This window comes from Brachyistius frenatus, unplaced genomic scaffold (assembly GCF_029030835.1).
Source record: "Brachyistius frenatus isolate BFR_SWC_R1_liver_20210118 unplaced genomic scaffold, ASM2903083v1 Contig_24, whole genome shotgun sequence".
Taxonomy (NCBI): Eukaryota; Metazoa; Chordata; class Actinopteri; family Embiotocidae; genus Brachyistius; species Brachyistius frenatus.
Window position 1 is genome coordinate 1,126,782 of NW_027210623.1, and position 24,366 is coordinate 1,151,147.

General features: G+C 39.8%; 1 protein-coding gene across 2 annotated transcripts in view; it reads left to right on the top strand.

Annotated features, from left to right (window-relative positions):
- Positions 1–24,366, top strand: part of fam189a1 (family with sequence similarity 189 member A1) — an 87,758-nt gene that overhangs the window by 38,723 nt on the left and 24,669 nt on the right. For both annotated transcript variants that reach the window (XM_069697651.1, XM_069697652.1), the window contains exon 2: positions 1,232–1,288. In XM_069697651.1, the coding sequence (XP_069553752.1) occupies positions 1,232–1,288 (57 nt within the window). The remainder of the gene's footprint in view (positions 1–1,231; positions 1,289–24,366) is intronic.

Sequence of the window (24,366 nt, forward strand, 5' to 3'; positions counted from 1 at the left end):
ATGGAAAACATTCAGTGCTAATAAGCTAAACTGTGGCACGATGGCACTTTGGTTCTCTGATATGACAGCGCGCCCGCTCACAGTGCATTCAAAACGTGCAAGTTTCTCGCATGCAACCACACAATCGTCAATCCTCACCATCCCTACTGGTTGGATTAGGCTTCTTCTCTCTGTTCCTCAAAAGTGCGATGCAACATTTAATGTGCACTCTCCGCTCAAGTTTGTGGTGACATTGCAAATGTGCACGGAGCAGTGTTTCCAAAAAATGTGCGAAACTCAAATACTGATGTTGATTAAGCGACAAATACTTGTGTGGCAGGGTTTGTACTATATTACATCTGTCAGCCATTAAAGCAGTAAACAAATAAATAACACCAGGACATCCTGAAGTCACAGTGGCAACAAATTGTTGACTGTCAGAAGCCTCTGCAGCTCATTTCAATCACCAGCAGCAACCAAATGAAATGAGATACTGCATAATTCTCTGTATGGGGTTGTGAAGGTAGTGAGTCACACTTTTAAGAAGCTGTAAACACATTCGAATAGCTTTTAAAATTTGAATTCTTCTGTGGTGTGACATTTATGGTCCCTAGAAAAGTGTTCGGTTTTCTGTAATTAAGCGCCTCAAACGTCAGCATCACGTTCTTGATAAAAGGAAAATAATATGTGTGAGAGTGAGCCTGTGAATGCATGATGAGGAAGACATCCAAACCGAAACATGGGTGACAGATCTGATGGCAGGTGGGCGCAGAATTGCAAAACAACTCCCGCCTGATCTGTGTATTACTCAGCCGAACATCTTCCTTCGAATCAATTTGTCAGAGAAACTAAAGGAGTGAATTAAATGTTGAAAGTCTGTTTTGGTGTGTCAGGTGTTTCAGGTGTTTCAGGTGTGTGGACTGTCTGAGAGGTGAATTCTCTTTTTTACTAATTGGATCTTAACATTTGTATTTTTTGAGTATTGTTTTTTTATCATATTTTCAATGTTGTAATAACACTAGTCATCTGCATCAGTAGTTCTTAATCTGTTTTGCAGTGCGACCCCCTTTTGAGGATGACTATCACTTTGATTTGAACAGTTTAATTCTTACCAGCAGGAATGATGATCAAACCTAATGATGACTATTTCTTCAGAGACAGGAAAATAATCCATTAAAAGTATGTTGTTTTTTCATTCACTTGTTAGTATCGTTCACCTCTCACAGCATCTGTTTTGGATTGTCTTTTCCAGGTTCTGCTCTCTGGACTCATCGGCGTGGTGTCATGGAAGAGGCCGCTGTCTCTCGTGGTGAGTGTTTTTCTGAATGCCCACTCAGCTGCTAATCTGACAACTCTGAACAAAGCAGTGTTACCTGAGAGGGAGTCTTTGATGACGAGCGAGGACACGTAGCTGAGACTACTGTTGGCACAACAAGTGGTTGTAGACCAGTCCCCATTTTAATAAGCAGCAAGTATCGGAAGCAGCAACATTTTGAAAGGGGTCTTCAAACCAGTGAGATTTTTTTTTTTATAAATAAAACAAATTGCCTTGTTAATGAGTTAAATATATGATATGATACTAATGCAGGCTTGACTTCTTGCTATAGTAAAACATTATCCATAAACTGTCATCTTGGCTTAATAACACAATGTGACTTTGGCTGTCATGATCAGGAATTTTGAGTTGACCATTCATTTTTGCAATTAACAATTTGATTGTCTTTCTCTTTTCATTTTATGCCACTATTAAAGTATAAGACTAATCCTAATAATACACATACACTTTATGAAGGAGTCATTTATTGCTACAGTATTTGGCTTTGTTACTAAGTACATCAAGTTTAGTTCAATATAGGCTCATTGAAATGTGGTCGGTCAAATAAAAAAAGTTAAGCGCCTCGAATTGAACAATTGGTGGTACTAATTTCCCTCTCATCTGCCATCTGCCATTAAACTACAGCAGTGAGTGCAATGAGGTCAATCAATCAGTGCTTTTATTAGTCATTGCATGGCTGTACAACCAAATTCAGTGCTTCCCACACAGTGGTATTTACTATTTAATAATGCATATAAAGAAAAGAAAACATCAACAAACACAACACACACATTCAGATCATTGTAAAAACATCTGATTTTGAATGAGATGATGTCACTATAAAAGTTTTTACAGATGAGTGGGAACGATTGTAAATGCAAAATGATTTTGATCAGGAGGTTATGAAATAATTGTGACAGGCTTAAGTTTGACCGAGTCAATGAGTCCAAACCTTGTTGTTGGTCCCACTTGTGGTTAAGCAGCGTGAACGTAAACTGTAAATGTCAGTGAACATAGTTTAAACTTTGGGGTGTTAAAATCCCGGATCACAGCTTGTGTTGGTGTTGTGAGTATTTTTTTTTCCCAGCTGCTGGCCTGAAAACATTGTGATCAAAGTCAGTCAGAAGTCCTCACAGATTTGACTTTTCTGGTTCCAGCCTGCACAGAGAGACACATGGTTGACTTGTGTTGCTCAGTTCAAACACACAAAGCAGCATTTTGGATATAAACCTCATGTTGTCATGTACGCAGTACTCTCCCAACCTCTATCACACAATGATCAAACATATCTCTGTCACTCTAAAACACGTCTCAGAAGGTGTCCGTTTCTCCGCTGCAGACATCTTGAATCTACTTTTGACTAACTTAAGATACCTTTTATATGCAGAACACCATTTTAATGCCTTTGTGCCACTTTTCAGCTCATATCTCAAAAATCCCTTGTTGGATTTCTTCAAATTTAGTCCAAACGTTCACTTGGACTCAAGATAGACCGATTCGATTTTGGTGGTTTCAGGTCAAAGGACAGTGACCTCACATCCATCCTATTAGTCTCTTCCATTTTTGTAAACACTATATTTGGTCAAAGGTCATTGTAACCTTGCACCCATCCCATTATTGTGAACTCCATACCTCAGAAATGTATTGAGGGAACATTTTCAAATGTGACACAAATGTTTATTCGGACTTGACACTAAACGAATTACATTTTGGTGGTCAAACGTCACTGTTACCTCACGTTCGTCCCACTCTTGTGAATGCAACAGCACAACTCAAGAGCCGAGGAACATTTCAGCTTTACTCGGACACTGAATTGGTGACACTAATCTTGATTGTCAATGTTGAAACTGTGGTGATTGGATAAATCTTCTGTGCAGTCGGGATGAGGGTGTGTGTGATGCGTCCACGGGTTTGTGCATAAAAGTGAATATTTTTTTAATTCTGATAAATAATTGAATAAATAAAAAAACTAAAACAAATACAGGCCCTGTTCTTGCAGTGTTTCTTTACACCTGAGTGTAGAAAGATCCCGGGAGTCTGCCATTATTGGGCCTAAATATGTTTGACTGTCGAGCAGTGAGTGTTGTAGCCTGTGCTACCCTTACCATCATGTGTTGTACACTGCATAACATACATCATTCTTTGTTCTACCTACGTGCAACAAAAAGACACAAAAGCATTATTACTTACTGACTGAATGTTTTTGTCTTTTAAAATAGAGACCAGGATTGGAGTGGAGCACAAACTCTGCCCAATTTCTATTTCATGCTCTCTTAATGCCATAAATCATCTCATCTCATGTGTGCAGCTTTACCCACATTATCTTGTACCCCTCCCCCACCTCACACCATACAACCCATCTCCTTCCCTTCGGTTTTATCACCTTGCCTCCTCGCTGCTCATATTTGCATCCCCTCTCTTTACGTTTCTGTTTTCCTCCCCTCCATCTCTTCCCCTTTATGAAACATGAGACCAGTGAAAAAGATCTGGATGATTTGGGCTCTTAGGGATCAAAAGAAATATCCCATCATTGAGATGTGCGTAGAAATTGGTCACACTTTGTCGCTATAAAAGAGTGAAATCTTCTTACCTCTCTTTTCTTAAAAAGCATGTCTAATTTCCTGGAATAATCTGTGCCTGCTCTATTCAGAGATGTCAGTCCACGGTTGCTGCTCTTTAGAGAGGTCCATCAGTAATATGTGGTCTTATTTTTGTAACTATTACTGTAGCATCTAATGTTCACACTGACAAGGGGAGCTTTTCCATTTCTGGCCTCGACCCAGTGATGACTGGCAGGTGACTAATAGACCGGCTGGACGCCTTTGTGCCTGGCAACACTGCACCAACCCATCTGCCAGCAGTGGGTTGTCATGCTTTGCATCGTGATCCGTATTAGCTGGAGTTTCTTCATACCATTTAAGTATGTGTGTAAAGTATGTGCGGTGTAGTCAGGTCGGTGGGGGCACGTCGGGTTTCCAATCAGATTGAGTCAGCTCCACCGCTCACTCCTCCCCAGCTCGTCCAAATACGGTCCCTTCTGGCTCCAAACCACTACAAAATAGCAGGATGGTAACGGACAAAACCTGAACTCGAGGCTTTGTAATGGCAGTTCACAAACCGATGGGTGACATCACTGTTGGATGCCACTTGGCTGTCCTAAAGATAAATACGTTTGTGTAAAAAACAAAACAAAGCAAAATTAAAACCCAACTAAAAATCTGTAAAACCCAGAAATATTTTGGAGAATTGTGCGCCGCACTATTTCTTGGCTTGTGCAAGGACCTCCTGAAGTTATCCCTGGTTGCCAGGCAACCTAATGGAAATCGGAGGACTAGAGCTGTAACTGAAGTCAGTCCCCTGAGAGTCTAAGCTAGTCTAACCTTCTGCTAGATATTGAAGACACAGGTGGAAGAGATGTCACATATTGGCAAGAAAGCAAATACATGTTTTCTATTATTTTAATGGTTCAGTGACACGAATGGACAAAAATAATTGTTAGTTGCAATCCTGAACAAGTTTTCAGTTTCCTTTAATGATCTTTCAGTTTTCTGTATTTAAAATGTTTGCAGATCTTTTCATTATATTGTAAGTATTAGAGAGGCAGATACTGTATGACTCATTAACAGAAAAGGAAACAGGGTATGGCAAGAAAAGCTTGTGCAATATATTTGGCTCTTGCACATTGCAGTCAAGGCAACAGATGATTGTTGGAGCCGGGATGTTTGTGTGCCAGAACAGAAAAACAGGCACACTATCGTGGAGAGGGAAGATATGTTGAATACCAAATTCTGTCAACCCCAAACTTTCCTTGTAAACACCACATCAAAGATTTATTGATATATTTTGCTCGGTGGAATGAGAGGAAACACACAGTGGCCATGTTTGAGGGAAATCCACCTCGTTCACCTTATCTAAAAGAGCTAAGAAACATTTATTACCCGGTCCTCTAGCCGGTCTCGTCTGCTGCATTAATGCCACAGCGGATTTACTCTGTATCACTCAGAGTAGAGAGACAACAAGACTACCTGCAGTCTTCTGCTGTTTGTGACTGTGATGGATTATGTGTTTAGAGAGAGACAGAAAGACAGAGAGCGAGTTGGAGGGCAATGAGTCCTTGTTTGCTCTGTCGGGAAACAACACTGTGATAGTCTGTGGCATGGAGTATCTGTCCCAGGATGCTTCAACTGTTGTTGCTTCTTTGTTGTTACTAGTTTGTTTAAAGTGCAAGTGTACATACAACACATGCCTCTACATACTGTATGTCAATGTAAATTTAATATACAACTGATTAAATGTTATAAGCGCAATTCCAATGCAGCGCTTTTGCACATAACAATATAATCTCCTTTATTTGCATTACTTTACAAAGGTGAATCAAAAAGTTCAGAGACTGCTCCTGCTGGATGTGAATGGTAAGTAGCTCAATGACATGCAAAGAGCAGAGGGAGACTATAACCGTCCTGAGTTTTATCACTTGATTATCATCAGCACATTGAGCTACACATATTTTTGTATATTACGCTGGTCCGACGTGTCTGCGATTTAGCCGTGGACACGTCACAGTGCTATTTGAGGTTCACACAACAAGAGCAGGCTCAGAACTTTTTTATACACCCTTGTATTCTTTCCGAAAGTTAAATCCCCCTCCCAGCATTGAATAAACCCGTACATAAAACTCACCTCTGTTCATCCAGATATATTTAGAAGTTGCTTTTCCAAGAAAAAGAATCCCCTAAAGCCTGAAAGTGGCTCGGGTGTAACGCTGTACTTTTGCCTTCATTCAGTACACGCGGATATGTTAATAGTCCACATGCAGCTCCACTGCTCACCTACAGCTCTATTGTATGGAGAGTTGACGATTTGGTTCCTCAGGTGTGTGATGTAAGAAATCTGGTCTGTCTGAGTCTTTTTTTGAGACTGTCAGCGGTACACTGCAGTTAAAAATAGTGGAAATACACAGCCATGGCGATGACTTCTTATTTTTCTCTCACATGTCTTCTAGTATAAAAAAAACACCTCATGAACTTGTGGTCGAAAACTTGATTGTTATTGCAGTGGGTGCTGAAACGAGAAGATCGATACCGCTCTCATGTCTGTGCCAGGAAGCATCTAGCATTAAGCCTTGAAGCGGGCAGAAACTGCAAGCACGATTTTGTTCACAGTTCACAAATGCAAATACCTGCACCTCTTTATGAATTTGTAACATGTTGTATTTCATTTGTTTAAACTGTAGGCAGAAATGCAAAAGCAAAAAGTGTTTTGATTGTCATCATACAACAGTGAACATGCTAAAGACACGTTTCTCTTTGGGAAAATGTTGAGTCCTTTATAAGTACACAAATGTAAAAATAATAATTAAATTAACTCGCAGCCAACCAGTGAATAAGCACATTTTGTAAAATACTGAAATAATGGAAAAGAACAAGCTTTAGTTCAGCCTCTGTTGTCAGACATTAGTTAATTTGCTTCATTCATAAAAAGAGAGCAGTGATCTGCTGTAGCGACCGCTTTCTTCTGTGGGCTGAAGTGTAGCATGAAGGGATTTGAATAATGGAGAGGCATAGCCGTCTTTAGGTGAAACGGTCACTGCACTCGTGAGGTGTCAGGAGGTAACAGAGTCTTACGTGTGCAGCCACTCAATGTTCGTGTTTCCACAAGGATTGTAGTGCGAGTTGTCCTCTGGTGATGGAGCAGGGATGTATTATGGTCTGAGTGCTTCCCTGTTTCACTGACTGACTGTTTGCATGGACTGCAGCAATCTGACTATCGAGGTTTTCCTGAATAGGAAAGTGTTGCTGTTCAAGCCATCAGAGTTATATTACTCAACAGAAAAAAAGACCAATGAATGATTGAAGATGCTGTTGCTTCTGTTTCTGTTACCTCTCGACAGTAAAAACATTGAAAATGATTTTAGCTGAACTTCTTTATGGCCATATGTCCGTCAATTGCTGTGCTCGCAACTGAAACTGGCACAGACATGCACGATGTCCAGTGATGGGTTGTATTGACATTGATGACTTCTCTTTGAGTGCCTTATCATTGTGTGCATGTTAGCATGCTGACGTTAGCATTTTGCTCACAGCTCTGCTTTGGCAGCGTCGCGGTGCTGCGACAACCGCTGCATGGTCTGGTTTCAGGTAGATGTTGCAGGCAGAGGACAAGTCAACAAGCAAATGGATTCATGTATGAATGAGCTGCAAAATGGCACAAATAATCAAATAGTTGTGTAGTTTGATCATGTGTGAAGGTTTTAGTTGGTCACATTAGACTGACCCAGCAGCTGCTTGGAGCTCGTGAAAGAAGCAGAGGAAAATTCTAGAGGGATTTCATTTTGCATTGAATTACTGTCAGAAGAACGGTCCATGGCTGCCTTCCACTGTAAAGCATTAATCAACTTAGCCACAAAGCGGTATCTCGACACCAGCGAAGGTCTGACCTACGCTGTTTGTCCTGAGCACATTGAAGCCGCAGCTCTAGAAGAGCAGAGGAGGATCTTTTTTTCAGTGCTGTTCATGTTTTTTGACTGGTTTCAACAGAAATGAGACACTGTTGTACGTTTCCAAGAGTGCTTAAAGCTAAGCATGTTTTCAACTCTCATAACACTCTTCTTGAGAATACTACAATTATTACAAAGAATAGCCCTGACCAGCGATTCTTGAACTGAGAAGGACTACTGTGGCTAAAACGGAGACGTCAGAGAGGGAAAACGTGTCCTCAGTGGTGTGGCATGACTCTCCGATGCATCCATTAACCTTTAGATTGACAGTTTGGAGCCAGAGAATGTTTCTGGTCTGATCCCAGGGATATAATCATACCTGTGCTGCCTTCTTGGACAGGCCAGGGACACTAAAATGTAAATGTAAATTATTCACATTTGATCTTTAAAGATTAGAGCTTGTCATCATGTCATCATGTCCTGTTATCACATTTCTTACGCCATTAAGCAATGTTTCTGCAGCTATTTCCTCACCTGCTCATACTGGATACATAAACACACACATGCTGTAGTACAGAGCAGTAGGATACACTGATATCTGGTCATTTTTGTGGTATATATCTCCTCAGTATGTAAGTTTTACCCATTTCTGGCAAAGAAATAAGTAAACAAATGACTTGTGAGAGTGTGAAGCTGATTGACAGTCAGTCAGGACTGATAAACAGACAGCGCTGCTTTTCACATCTCCAAATATCCAGCTAACGATGTGTGCAAATCACTAACAGAACACACACATCATAAAGGTGGACTTTCCATTACGATCACATAACTACAGTGGGGCCAGCAGGACATCGGTGAGAGGTTTTATGAGGTGCTCTCTGTGACAGCCTGTGACCCTGACAGCCCATAAATATTACTGCCTGTAGCAGATGAAAGAGGGAGGAAGAGAGAGAGAGACACACTGACTGATGGGAAGGGGGAAACAGATATCAATACACCGAAGGAATGAAGATTTATTATAGCCACAGCAACATTAAAATCAAAACTACACAGTTTGTGAGTGCGGTTTCTTATCATCCAGTTAATTAAATGACCATGCAATCGGAGACGGCAGGTCTGTCCGCCCAGTTTTGCCCTCCAATAGTTGAGCATTTTTCACACAGACCTTAATGGACAAATTAATCCTCTAATTAGGAGTGAAATTAGCCCGTTAGCAGCCTCTGTTGCAAGCATGGATTGGTTTAGATATGCATGTTTTCCCTGAGCCTTTCAATGAGGGGTCTAACTTATAGCTTGCAGATATATGGATTCATAGATTAATGATGTCAGACAGTATTTAAAAAATCTATCCTGCTGTAGGGCTTCAATCTTCATTTCATGAATAGCTAATAAGAAACAAAAGCACAACTATGCTGTAAATATAAATGCAGATGTGGCATTACTGGCGGTGCACGTGTACATATTTACACATTTTGCAGCTGTGTTTCCATTTTCTTTATATGTAGAAGTGTGAATATGATGGAAAAATGACATTCGATGTGGCTCTGTATTTAGTCCCAGTACAAACACATTCCATTTTTGAACATTAGCAAATATCAGATGGCCTAAAATATTCAGCCTGCACATTAAACTAGGGAGATCAGCTCCATGTGGTATGGCTAACCACCCGAACACAAGCACACACACACACACAAACACACTGTTAACAGTTTTCTGCCATCCGCACAAAAACAAGCAAACAAACAAGCTATCGTTTTCACACAAAGCTGATAATCTTGAATTTATTAATGCCGTCATGTGTTCATCCATCATCTGCACACAGGTTTTACATTTCAGGTTGATGAGCTGAGTTTTGCAGAGCGAGTTAATTACCAGACACAGTGTTTTTTTGAAGAACAGCTGAGATAAAGCCAATAAATCTGTCCTGTGCTGTCTCTCCTGCTGCCTGCGTTTATGACCACTCCAGGCTTTATTCCACCATATAAAGTTTAGTTTTAAGCCTTTTGTGGATTTTATAAAGCGCAGCAAGTCATTCGTTGAAATTCACATTTCATTCACCTGCTATCTGCTACGAGTCCAATTTAGCTGTCATTAAGTCTGTTACCGTTCTTAAAAAGCATTTCACAGTACTGAGTTCGTTACTCTGTCAGCACAACAGAAGTCAAACTGAGGAGGAATTTTAATTCAACACAAAATGAAATCAAAGACCACAACTGTTTTCATGCTCAAACTCCACCACCACCAGACCCCTGAGTATTTATAGTCCATTTTTTAACATGTTTACATACTAATGTGAACTAATACATTTATGTTCAAAAAGTAACTTAACACAAAATCACTGTACAAAAGAGGGGAATTTGTTCCCCTCAGCTAGGCTCTCCCAATGAGGAAAATTTGACTTGACCATTAATTGCCATCTAAAGTCTTTTATGTTCATTTAATGCCACTATTGTGTTATGAGAGGCTCGGTGGTGCAGTGGTTAGCGAGGTCACCTCACAGCAGGAAGAGTCTGCTTTCTGTGTGGAGTTTGCTTGTTCTCTATGTGTGAAGACATGCGTGTTCAGTGAACTGGTGATTCTAAATTGGCTGTAGGGGTGAATACTTGTCTGTCTTTCTGTGTTGGCCCTGTGATGGACTGGCTGTATGTCCAGTATGTACCCCTGGGGCGGCTGTGGCTCAGATGGTCAAGCAGGTTGTTCACTAACAATAAGGTTGGCAGTTCGAAACCCGGGTCTTCTTGTCCAGGGCAAGGCACTGAACCAGAGGAAGTTACCCCTGATGGCAGACGAGGCAAACTGTAAAGTGCTTTCAGACCAGTAAGGTGATGAAGCGCTGTACAAGCCCATTTACCATTCATCTCGCTTTTACCCAAAGTCAGCAGGGACAGCTCCCCCGTGACCCTCTAGAGGATAGATAATAATAATATAAGTATAATCCATAGTTTAAAATGAACCTTTATGAATAAGAAGAGGTTATTTATTTGCTTTGAACATAGTATCATTTAAAAAATGTTTTATTTATTTTTGCCATCTTGGCTTTGTTTAGTTAGTCAGGTCCCAATAATGAAAATATTAAAAAAAAACATTGTGGTGGCTCTAAGTATTCACACGTTATTTAACCAGCAGAAGGGAGCATGAAATGATGTCATTAAAAGATCACCAGTCAAATCTCAAACTGTGGAAAACGACGTTGAACTAGTTATGGAAATATGACATTCCTGGTAGTTTCATCTAGCTGAAGGGAAACGATCATGACAATTATGAAAAATAATTTCAGTCAGCTCAAATGATTGCAATCAGATGATTATGTAATAATTCTTACAGGCCTTCTTTCATCTACGTTTAAAATTAAATTAAACTTAAATTTAACGAACTAACAGATGACGGATGATTTCTGTTTATTGGTATTCTGTTCAGTTCCTGAATAAAACTCAAAGGTCACTTTGACATCATAAAATAATAATGAAACCAAAGCAGATAAGAAATTGACTGACGTCATTCAAGCCACGAGCACACATACAACATGTCGCGTGTGCTCTTCTTTCAGCTCCTCTCTCTTCCCCCTCCCGTCACATCGGTGCCAATTTCTCTCTATAGCAAACACTTAGAGCTGTGTGTGACATTGCAGTGATTGTGTTTTGGGAAAATAGAGGCAGGGTCCACCAGTTCATGTTCCACAGTTGAGTGAAGAGGTAGTTCTCTGTGGTCACTAGTCAGGGACTCAAGACGTAATTGTGGTTTGCACACAATCATGTCAGCCATATTTCACAGCTGAGTGAGTTGATACTGCAGCATGACTACAGTCTCGACTTCACAGCTCTGGCAGCCCGGACATATACTGTAGCTGCTGCAGACTCACAGTGTAGGTAGACGTCGCTGTGTACAGACTTTTGACAACTATATTGGGTGTGCAATATTACGATTAGGCCTGCCCCGGCCTATAAAATCTTGTAGTTGACTGATAGTCGTTAGATTAAGCAAACACTCAACTAGTTGGCACATGTTTATGATATTCATTTAATTATAACATATAGTTTCCGAAAATCAGAAACATGGTTAAATGGCTGACAAATAATGTATTTAGTAACATTGTTAACACTGCTGCATTGCAGAGAAATACAAAACTGCAGTAATGAGCTTTTAAAATATAACTTTTACAAGCGAATGCACGCGTGGAGTCACCTGTTAACAACAATGCTGAGCGATAATCATTGTGAATGACGAGACTGATCATTTAGTTCATTTATTTTAACAGTATATTGTATCTTAACTTGGACCTGCACCCGCCGGTTTCTCTGTGTGTGTGTGTGTGCGTGTGTGCATGTGTGCGTGTGTGCGTGTGCGTGTGTGCGCGAGCGGAAAGGCTGATAGACTATCGAAACATTGCCTGAAACAAGCCTTTATTTCTGGGCCTATCTGGACAGAAACTTAATTTCCGCTGTTGGAATGAACTTCCCAGTAGCTGCAGCTCCATGTGGTTAATGTTCCTCCTCACTCATGAGAGTCAATCACTTCTCAATAAGGGTCTGCTTCACCGCCAGGTTACCCACAAGGCCACCTCCCTAAGGGGTAAGGCTCGGCCAAACGTTACAAACGTTTCTGTAAGTTATTTATCATGTCTGTTTTTTTTTACTGAACACCTGGTGTAATAAGATTTATTTTTGGGGGGGAAGTCGTAATAATAATATTGATCTTAATTGCATAATTGTGAAATTGTCATGAAGCTCTTTCTTTGCCACTACAAATGGCATCAGAAATGGTCAAAGGAAATATCAAATATCAGCACATCAGATGCCCAACAATACAGCATGAATTATATTTGACGTCATACATTGTTTTAAAACAACAACATGTTGCTTCTTGTAAAGAGTAGTGTTCTTCATGTCAGAAAGGTATCCAGCTTTATACCAGTATAACTATCTAAAAATTATCCATAAAATGCATCTTCATGCCATTTATAGAGGTACTTTTTTATGTTTGAAAAGTTGACATTTTGAGAAAGAAAAAAATATATATATACAGTATATATATAGTTTCATGAAACTAAACAGCACTCATAATCGCTCACATCTGCACTCAACCCATAAAATGCACATTAGATGTCTTTGAGTGTTGATGTGAGATGTTTTGGGTTTTTTTTTTCTGTAAGAGAATCAGAAAACTTGAATAGAGAACGAGCTTCTATTTGTTTCCTTTAAATTAAATGTATTGAATTTATTGAAGATGCTAGCAGCAAGGAGCAAAAGTCCTTAGAGTTCAGCTCACATTTTCATCTCCTCACATTTTTCTTTCAATAAAATGTTGGATTTTTGGAGGTTATTCAACATTCTTTTCTAATACATCAGTACAGCTCTATTAATTCAAACTGGCTTCAGACTGTAGCGCAGGAAGGAAGGAAAGACAGTGTCTAACATTTCAGTGGAACTATTCGTAGAATGAAAATGGTCTAAATGTTCCACCGCCGCCCGCCATCCTGTGTAATTAGGGAGCTGTTAAGAGACTCTGGGCTCACAGTGTTTATTACAACTGTACGTTCACTTTCAGCCCCACGTCATGCTAGCATACAGTACAGAGACACAACACTAACACTCAGACACACCTGCCAAGATACACACACGTGTTCACATATGCAGACACATAAAGAATTCATGCATATTGATTTCAAATCAACGTCTGTGTTTGACTTTGTGAGTGTGTGTGTGTGTGTGTGTGTGTGTGTGTGTGTGTGTGTGTGTGTGTGTGTGTGTGTGTGTGTGTGTGTGTGTGTGTGTGTGTGTGTGTGTGTGTGTGTGTGTGTGTGTGTGTGTGTGTGTGTGTGTGTGTGTGTGTGTGTATCTGGTGTCTCCCTCTTCCTCAGAGGGCTGTTATTCTCTGACTTGACCCAGATGGAGAGGTTTTAGTGGGAGATGTAGCTGAGTGCCAGCAGAGATTGGGCCCCGCAGGAGCACCTGTCAGGAGCTGCTAAAGGAAAACAGAGACAGGAAGTGTGCGTGTCAGACAGACAGACAGACAGACAGACAGGGAGAGATGAAAACAAAAGTGCATACGTTTGCGAATATGTGTGAGCTGAGGAGTGAATGGTGGTGTTTTGGGGTGGAGACGCCGTGCACAAAGAATTAATCTACAGGAAACGCTGCACTGCTTCAAACAGAAGGAAGGCACTAGAAAATAGCTGTGGGATGCGATTACTTCCATTCACATGTCTTCTGTAGGATATTTTTATTCTACAGTTAGATTTTCTGTTCTTTCAAGTTATTTGACTGAGCTGCCAGCTCTGGACCAGTAGTAGTAGGAGAGGGCATTGAAAGGAAAGTCACCCTTATGTGTTATATTATGAAAATGTATCTTCTGCATTTACAGCGACGTGCAAACAAAGAAGAGAAAACTCAACCAATGTAAACTGTAATAACCTCTGATTGTTATCACCTGTAGAGAGAAGCTCGCCTCTTTCATTTAAGCTGCACAGTTCAACTGAATTGATATGGGATCACAGCAGTCAGAAAGAAGCTGCTTTTGTCCAGTGTTGGACATGTTGGAATGACACTGTAACCTTACATCACTGTATTCAAACATTGTTTAGGAGTATCAAGTTCAACAGCAGAATAAGGAACAGAAGACTGATTTTCCAACCATGACTCAGGGCATTTTCTTTTTTTTTTTTTTTTTTTTTTAAGAGCTCACTGTTGCCATAACGACAATGGTTGCATAACTTTAAGGATGTTAGTAACTTTAAGATCAGTTTATTTGAATTGAGCCTGATTATGACATGAATGAGTCATCACTCAAATTTTCATTGTTGCGCCTGAATATGAATGTCGGGAACCATAAACGGGCTTTGTAGTGTGACATGATTGAAGAACAGTGATTGCGGTGTCTGAGACGCCGCACAACACCCCTGCGAAAAGTCTCAAATATAAATTTTTGTTTTGTTTTTACTTTCCTCCGAGGTGTTGACCAGTAGGATGACAGAGGGCTCTCTGCTGTGTACGTCTTGGCCCTCTTAGACTGTGAGACAGGAACTCCAGGTCATACTTGTAGTATTTTAAGTCTCCCAACAAAAACACAGCAAGGCTTTATGGCTCTTTGATTGCCTAATCTGACAGAGTTACCATTGTAAAAGACCCATTTATCATGTAGTGTTTTCCCAGTCTAACACCCAACATGGTTCAAGTGATCATTTTGACTCAAACCTTAACCAAAGGGTTCTCAGCCTGAACCTAACCAGGGCTAATTTATCAAACACTCCTGTGGGTTGTATTGGAGGGTGAGAACTAATGACCTGTATGATTGTATGGTTTGGAGGACTTGTTGTATGGCTCTTAATATTAATGAGTTGAATATTTTGCAGTCTATACTTCCAATCATTATCCGAACACACCTGTCATGTTTGATCAGTGATTTTGTTGATCATTGGCTTTTCAAAACCTCGAGCTGGCGGTCACCACCGAATGGTTACAGTTGAACAGTGAGAGTGAAAGTGCTGCATGGGCAGGAATAGGATAATGTGGGTCATAAAAATGCACCCAGGGACAAAATTATACATATTTTTACAAATTATAGAAGATTTTCACAAAGTTTATTGAGATTATTTGAGATTCAAGATTCATGTTCATAATTCCATAATGCAGATATTTTAAGCCTTGCCAAACAGAAAGATGCTTATTTCAATACTGCATTGAAATGACTGTGGAATGAGTTTCTGTAGTGAACATCTCTGTCTCACCTCCCTCCATATAATGCTCCTATTTCACCTGTGTTTCACCAGCAAGCTCATTCAGACCTGTGTGATGGATGTTTTGGACACATTATCCCCCACTCATCCCACTCCTATTACGTTTTAACTGGTTTACAAAACTAAATGGTAACAGACTGCATTAGAGGAAGATTTTTACCAGAAGATAATAGTTCTGCTGTGATGTGGCCTGAGGTGCAGGGACAGAAGCTTTGGGTTTATTTTGATAAATATTTTGGGGTTCTCAGCCAGGAAAAATATATTTTCACCGTTGCTAGGAAACATCCTTTTGCATCCCTCCAGCATCCTTTGCCAAGTCTTAAAGTTCATTTTGGCTTTGTGTGGATGTTCATCTGAATGTGTTCAAGTTGGTCTAATCCCATCTCTTATCCTGTGTTTCTAGGAATTTTAGAAGTTCAAACTTGTCTTTTCTGCAGGTGAAAACTGATTTATTTTGTTGCAATTAAAAGTCTTAACGAGTGCCATTGTTGTATAGATTAGGTTCAGGAAGTGTAACAAAAAGCAAATAGACAAAGCTTAAACAGTCAGATGCAGGTGTGTTCATAACCTCCTATAGAGTGGCTCTTATCTAATTACAATGCAGAATCAGTATTAAATGTATAATTAACAATAAACATCAGCAATGAATGTGACCTCTGTGCACCTGGTGCACGGAGATTAAGTGTCTTGCTTAGTGACACTTAAGCAGGATGGATATCTGCCAACATGGAGGCTTCACCCCAAGTACTCCTGTTGAAGAGTGGCCTCTCTAAAGCCACCTCGCTGCCAACCTGAATAAAGACAGTGTGTCCATTCTTTATAGACCAGGCAGTGTGTGTGTGTGTGTGTGTGTGTGTGCGTGCGTGCGTGTGTGTGTGTGTGTGTGTGTGTGTGTGTGTGTGTGTGTGTGTGTGCGTGCGTGCGTGCGTGCGTGTGTGTGTGTGTGTGTGTGTGTGTGCGTGCCACAGGAGCATCCTCCCTGTGGTCACAGCTTGCCTGTCAGTTTGCATCAGCACTGTCACTCTCTGTCTCCCACTGCTCAGTGGATCAGATCACTTCTTCTCACATACCGTGAATCTGTCAGGAACACACTCAAATAAGTGAGTCAGAGTGTCTTTGCTGTACAAACCAAATTCAGCCTAAACAGCTGAAAGGAGAATGGAGGAGGTGAATAAGGAGGTGAATAAGGGAGCTCGGAGCAGTGATTGCTACCCAGGGCATATCCCTCCTTAAGGAGTGAACTGCAGGGTGAGCTGTTTGAGAAAAGCAGGTTGGCCTCAAGCAGTTCGGTGCTACTGACTGAGAGACTTCGCTGCATGTATTACTTCACCTCTGTAAATTCCGATTCATTCACGAGGTGCTGGACTGCTGTCTGGCTTTGTCAACTATTACATTGTTCCACCGCATTGTGAGTCTATATACTGACAGGTGCACTTTTTGCCAATGTATTATCAATACAAATAGTAATATACTGCATATACAAGAAGTGACACTTGTGGACAGTCACTAGGTACTTTATATATTAAGATTTCAAAACCCAAAGTGAGTGGCTGCAGTGTGTGCAAAAAAACTGCAATGTGTGGTTATACAGTGCATTATGACAACATTTCACACAAATATCCAATAGAATAAAATGATGAAGTAATGGCATTGTATGTCCAAAAGATCAAAGGTCACAATGTTCTGCAAGACCCTTTTGAGCTAGCCCTTTTTGCATTAATATTCATATTTGAAATATTGTCTACAGCTTTATTGGCAAAGCATGTGAATACATAAGGTTTCTTTCAAAGTCTTCAGTAAATGAGTCTGGACAGACATGGATGTAAACTACAACATGAATTGATAGCGGAGGCATAAAACTGAAGCGGCAAGTCTAGTTCCACTCAGTTTTGTACTTAGTCAGACCAATTTCCTTTGACATTTATTATAGACCACATCTCTGAATCTACATTCATACATAGCTTCTTTTTAAAGCCTTATATTTCCTCGAAATAAAACTGTCAAATTAGTGGTGGAGGGTTTAACTGCAGGGGTGCACGGCATGGTACAACTTCAAACCAAATCCTAGGCCTGCCTAACTGTCCTAAGAATGTTTTCCAGTCACAAGAGGAAGAACGCTGTCTTTTCTTTGCTAAAAAACCCAATGACATGCAAGTCTTTAAGAATTTGCAGATAAAAAAAAATAATTCCTGCTTTCTTTCTTATGATTGTAATTTGAACTTCAGATACAGAAAACTACAACAGTGGTTGTACAACCAAATATTATAATAATAAGAATGTCTAAGAATGACTAATTTGTATTGGGTTGTTTCAATAAGCAAGAGATTTACCTCTGCTTTACCTTTTTATTGTGATTATTTATTGTGCATTAAACTCGAGGTGTAGTAAACTGAATTTCATTCTCCTTGTACAATGACTTGAAAGGAACTGAATCTATTGCCAATAAAAGGAAACAAGTGAGATGTATTTTACTCCATACCGTGGAAAGAAGAAATCACTCTGCTCTGTTTCCTGCATAGACTAAAAGATGTCTTCCTCGAGGCAATTTTGGAAGCTTTTTGAATCCTGCTGACTCTTTTTTTCTCCCGATTTCTCTCCCTTGTATTTATATTACATTGTTTCTGTCGTACATAAAAGCACCCACATACATGAACACCTACTGATTCTTTATTTCTGTCCTCCAAATGCTCTTATTATGTGTAAAATTACAGGAAGTGACAGGTAAGCGATCGGACAAAGGTATGAGCAGTGTGTGAGAGGAAGCAGGGGCAGAGTGTAAAAGAGCACGGTTGGGTGGGTGAACAGGAACCTTTCGGCTCGAGATAATGCCTGATGAATGGTGTCCTCCCCTAAGGCCCTGAGACGCAGGAAGTGAGGCTCCATATTAATTAGAATATGAATTAGATAGTCACTGTTATCTGATGGCTCATAGGAGCAGCAGCAGCATGATCCAGGCTGCAGCAGCAGAGATGTTTTCAGCAAATAGTCACAATGCAGCTCATGTTGCTCACATTATAACCTCGTTCAGTCCAAAATAAAAAGCAAAACAGATTCAGGATATAATTTAATAGCTCTGCTTTTCGGTTCATTGTAAAACATAAAACTATAGATTAGGGCTTTATGATATGGACAAATCAAATATCCATGTATATAATTACAAGGTGGGTAATCTGGTAGGTTAAGAAAATGACATTACTTCACTGTAATGCATCTTCTAAAACCAGGAAAAGACAATAATTATGCCATATCACAATATTAGGTAATCCAAAATCTAAGGCATGTTACGATACGATAAAATATCAATATATCGCCCAGCCCTGCTATGGATTCATCAAACTGATGGGGAAAAACACAAAACATACATGCGCACCAAACAATGCCAGAGACCTCAATATTCAGTCAGTGTCTGTGACTGATTGCAATATCATGCACCCAAATCACAAAACTGAGTTTATCAGCTTCATCGAAAAATGTTTGTGTCATCGATTATTAGTTAGCAAGCTCGTAAATTTAATTTGCAAGTTAAAAGGAAAGTTGGAAGGATTTCTGAATTGTATCCATTTGGTCCAATGACATTTTGAAAATCTAAAAGAGCTGCTGTATTTAATTATTTAATCTCAATCAGGTTAGCATCGGGCTAAATGCTCTGCCCATAGAACATGTCCTGTAGGCATTCATTCAGCCAATGCAGGAGTGTCTCACCACACACCAGACAGATTTATCTGGCAGGGATATGCTTAATCAGCATAAATTGAAATCATTTGGCAAGAGCTTAAAGGAAGCGGACGTTCATTAATATGTAAATGTACAGCACTGTGGCCTTAAACATTTGAAGTGAGGAAAAGTCAGGAGATCCCCAAAGTCAGTAGACTTCCTCATCAAATCATGGGGTCATAAATCTCTGCAGAATTGCATGGAAATCCATTCAAAAGCTGCCTCATTGAGATAAATCTCTGCAGGTGTGCTGTGATAACAATAACTCTTTTGGAAAACAATCGGTTTGATATTATTTTTAAGCTCTTCACATTTTTTTAACTTGTTTGAAAATGTTTTCAGTAGAATTACAAATGTTGTTGGAGTTTTTAAATGTGTGGTGATGTCGGTGTATAGCTCTTCGGATTGCTGACTCTTGTAGAAGTGCCACATATACGTCGTCATTATGGAAACTGCACAGTGGTTCAAAGCCTAGTTTTAACACAATTCATAAAAGCTTGCTATATCTTTAGAGAAACCTAAATATACATTATACATTGAATATATATTTCCTTGTCTGTCCTTTTTAAACCAAGGTTTGGAAGCAGGTTTACACTGGTCTGTTTTGTGTTTTGTGTAATGAAACCGATTTAACAGTGTTTTATAGGACATGACTCACTTAACATCATCATCAGTTCTCAGTGAACCGCTACAAGCAAGCAGTATCTTCTACAAAGTTCCTGCTGCACTTCTGTGTGGTGCGAGTGTCTGCTGGGACCAGGTTCATTATAGGCCTGTCTCATTACAGCAGCCCCCCCACCAAGAGCCCGGGGAGGGCAGCAGAGAAGCCTGAGGCTCCTTGTTTCAGCTCTTTGGAGGTCAGTGGTTGATTACAATGTTGAGAAGTGGAGGTTAATCAGCTACTGACCCTCAGGGCGACATTGTCTTTCATGGTCTGTTTTAATCAATAACTGTGAGCACTGGCACAGAGATGAAGTCGACTTCCTTATACAGAGCCTCACACCCTCCCCATTAGACATTCAAGCATCGTCTACCTTATTATCTTCTGTCTTCTCCTCGTGCAGATGTTCGGAGGTATTGGGTCAAACTTTAACTGGTAATACACTCTATTAAAAAGTCGAAAGTTCAAACTGAAAAAGTGCTCAAACTTGTGAGATGTAGTTTAGCGCGCATGTTGTCCAGGCTTCATGTCTCATTTGCCAATAGAAGCTGTTGGACTGTAACTTCCACACGATGTCTCGAACCACAGGAACTCATCATTCGCGTCCTCTGAAGATGTAGTCTGACATGCTGTCAACATAATTACACCTCAAAGTCAAGAGGCAAGGTGTATTTTTTACTCTTAACGTACTAAAAAAAAAACAGAGAACATCTGGTGTTATTAGAAAAATTAGATACAGCCAGTAGGAAAATCACAAACAAGCGTAGGGCTGGTTTTAATGGTCTGATAATGTCAAGACATTGCTTCTTCTTCTTATCTCTTACCTGCATTTTATACATGACACACGTCTGGTCACTTGTCGCTTGTTCACCCTATAACTATTTCACACACAGAGCCTTTAGTAGAAGGAGAACCCATTTATTTTCCTACTTGGAAGAGCAGAGGGGTTAATGCAGCGATGTGATTTACATATATATGTTTGAACAACTGTTGGAAGTTCACATTGGTGTCTGTATGAATAGTTTTGATGTGAGTATTTTGAGGTTTTGTGTTGTTTATTCCTCATGCCCCCGCAGTGTAAAAGCTTTTACTGTTAAAAATGTTTGTCATAACTTCATCATGTCTTCCAAAACCCCAGAGTTTTGTTTAATGGGAAATACATCAAAACACGGGAAGATGCGTTCATACTACTACCTTTTTGTGAGTTTAATCCTCACGTGATCCTTCTGCTGTGTCGAGTAAAAAAATGACTAATACTACTGAGAATATGCAAATCTATATGCTGAGTTAAACTGTGTTTATTGTTTATTTATACTCTTTGATTCTCGTCAGTGTTTTTGTCGGGTTCGAGTTATGTCTTCTGCAAGTGTGTCTGTGTGTGTCCAGGTATCTCTGAACATCTGTACATGACAGGGTTTACAGTGACGTGTTCTCCTGCGATGAAGCTATTTCCCAGCAGGATGAGGGCTCCGTGAAGTCATTACATCTGGTTTAGTGTGATGTCCCCTGGGTTCTGCTGCTGAGGGTTTGTATCAACACCTCCACTGTTTATTTGGACCGGCGCTGAACTCTGGGTCACTCAAATTCCATCACTCTCAATTTTGGTGATGTGGTCTGAGCGGACACACACACGCACACACACACACACACGCGCGCGTACATAAATATACACCATGGTCCTTGTTGGAGGAGATAGCAGAACGTTAGCAGCGGGAACCAATGAGAAGCAGCTGTTGCTGTTCCTCTTGTGTTTTTAAAGTCAGTAAATGGGACACTGAGAGAAACACATTGTTTTCTTTCCTGATTGAGGCTTAACCTCAAGGCTGTGTGTAATTTACTTTTTTTGTACATTACTTTAAGTAGCAGAGCAATTTACCACATCTGGAACTTCCATTGTATAATCCTAATTAATATATATAATATGACACAACATCCCCTTAATCAATATTCCGTACTGATCTTTTACTGTCTCTGAAGGGTTTTTTGTGCACAGATGTTTCTGAGCTCTGCAGGGGCCTTGAGGATTGATATACAGTGTCAGAGGGAAACTGAATCAGAGGCTCTGTGATCTGCTGAGCAGCAGCAAACACAAAACAATGCTGCTCCCATCTCTTGTGACTCAGGGATAATTGAAAAGAAATAGTGTTGTGTCGCAGTGCTGCTGCAGACTAAATACTAATTTGTGCTGCAGTCAGAGGATGCTAACATTGTTTCAAATGATTGTTTTGTTCATTCCCCATCTGATCAAAACCGTCCAATTTTTAGTTATGTAAAGGTTCAAACCGCAGCTGCAGGTTGTGATGTCTTTCCAAAGGGGCTTATATAAATGTTGTTATATCCCATACTGTGTTACTGGGAATGCAACAGCATGTGCTCCCATCTCATTGTCATACCACATTAACATGACAGTCTGCTGTGAACCTTTGGTTGTAAAGCTGTGTGAAGCTGACACACCTGCTTCACTCCTGATTTGGCACCAAAGGTTTATTAACCTGTTCTCTGAGAAGTGGAGTTACAGGGCTGCAGCTAACAATTCTATTTAGTTATTAATTGGTCTGCTGAATATTTGTATTGATTGTGTGGAGTCTGTCCGCTCATAGGTGAACACATGTTTAATTTATAGTAACACAAATTTATTCATATATCATGTAAATACAAGCTGAGAAAACCAGTTTAAAGTGCTGATGTATTCCTGCTGACAAAACATTGTGAAAGAAATGTTTTAAGTTGCTGATATTTTCAGTGATTTACAGCCACGCTTTACCAAACAACTGGAATTAAATTCTCTATGCATATAAATTAGTTTTATTTCTATATGAAATATTAAACAATTCTATCCTAAGATCCAGGATTTGGATGAAAAGACACACTTTTGGTCCTGATATTCATTAGGTGTTGTAGCATTAACATTAGAAAGCTGACAGACAGATTTCCTATCTGATAGTCATGCACGCTGAAAATGAACCACATGCACTCTTGAAGCTGTGAGGTGGTTGAGAACAAGGTGTACTCTAAATTGAATAACACGCTATGGTTCGCACTTTTGATGAATCTTTGATGAGCTGACGAGTGTTCTGCCTCACTCCATGAAGAGAGAGCAGATCACCTGTGGAACTAATTCACATGTGAGGGTTGTTGTTGATGTTACATTTATGCATCTCTATATCACAGTGTCACTCTCACATTATGTTGTCTGTTTTTATTGTTGTTGCTGAGTGTGGTTGAGTGCATGTACAATATGTCTTTGGCTCTTTTGTTCTCCACATACAAGATGTGCTGTCTTCCACAAATGTATCATTCTTTGAATAGAAATGAGACATCAGTTGTCAGAGTTGCTCCTCCAGATGAGATGCAATAACTTAAACAGAAAGTGGTATTTCCAGTTGCAGTTGTTGTGTTGATTTTTTAAGTTGAACTAAACACAACCCCTCCAGCAAACAGACTTTACAAATTAGTTGTTTGAGAGGTTAATGCAGTTTTACTTTTATTTTAAATGTCTGAGAATTTACTTAACTTGTTAAGCCTTATTTGATTCATTATAAATGTCAGATAATGACAATCGCGAGCTGATAGATTATCTGACGGACTATTTTAAAATTAAGTTAAGTGGTGCCTACAAAGCAGGGAAATGTCAAAGTGCTTCCAGCTTACTATTCATATTGTATGAAACATCATAAAGAAATGGCAGTGAATACTGTTAAAACCATGGATGTGATGATGAGATGTGGAAGAGCAACAAAACTTGTCTGCCAGGCAGAAAGGCAAATGAAAACCCCGATATTACTGCAAAGGCGCTGCAGGAAAGTTTAGCTGACAAAGGCGTGATGGTGCAGAAAACCTTATATACCGCCTCATCATCAAATTTTGCATTTGAAGTCTGCAAAGCAACATCAGGATGAGCTGGAGTGGTTTTGGAAAGAAGTGCTGTGGACACATGAAGTTCAAATTGAGCTCTTTGTCCACAATCAAAAAAAAGCAGCATTTGATGAAAAAGCACCCCGCCAAGTGTTAAGTTTGTTAAATATAGGGGGAAATATTATTATTTTTAATATTTAATAGGCTTTTGGGTTGTGTGGCAGCTGGTTAAACAAGAAAACTAGATTTATTAAACAAAATGATTCCATGAAACTTGCAAATGTCATGCAGTTAGTGAACAAACGGAACTGAAAAAAATGGCTGCTAAAATGAATGAATGCAAGCAGATCTCAAAATCCATCATGACAGATGAAGTTGTGAAATGACCCTCATCATCTCAACATCACCGAAAATCTGTGGGTAGATCTTAAACATGCTGAGTGCAAAACCACCAAAAAGTATCTCAGAAGTTTAAATGATCTGTGAGGAAGTGTGGCGGAAAATTGCTAAATCAAGAATTGAAAGACTCTTGGCTGGAAACCAAAATGTTTGTAGGTGGTGCTGTCTGCCGTAGGAGGTGTTACGTCTTAAGATGCCCAAAGTTTTAAACGTCACATTTACTATTATTTCTCTTTTTTAAGTTCATGAAATAAAAATTCATGGTGTTTTGAAAA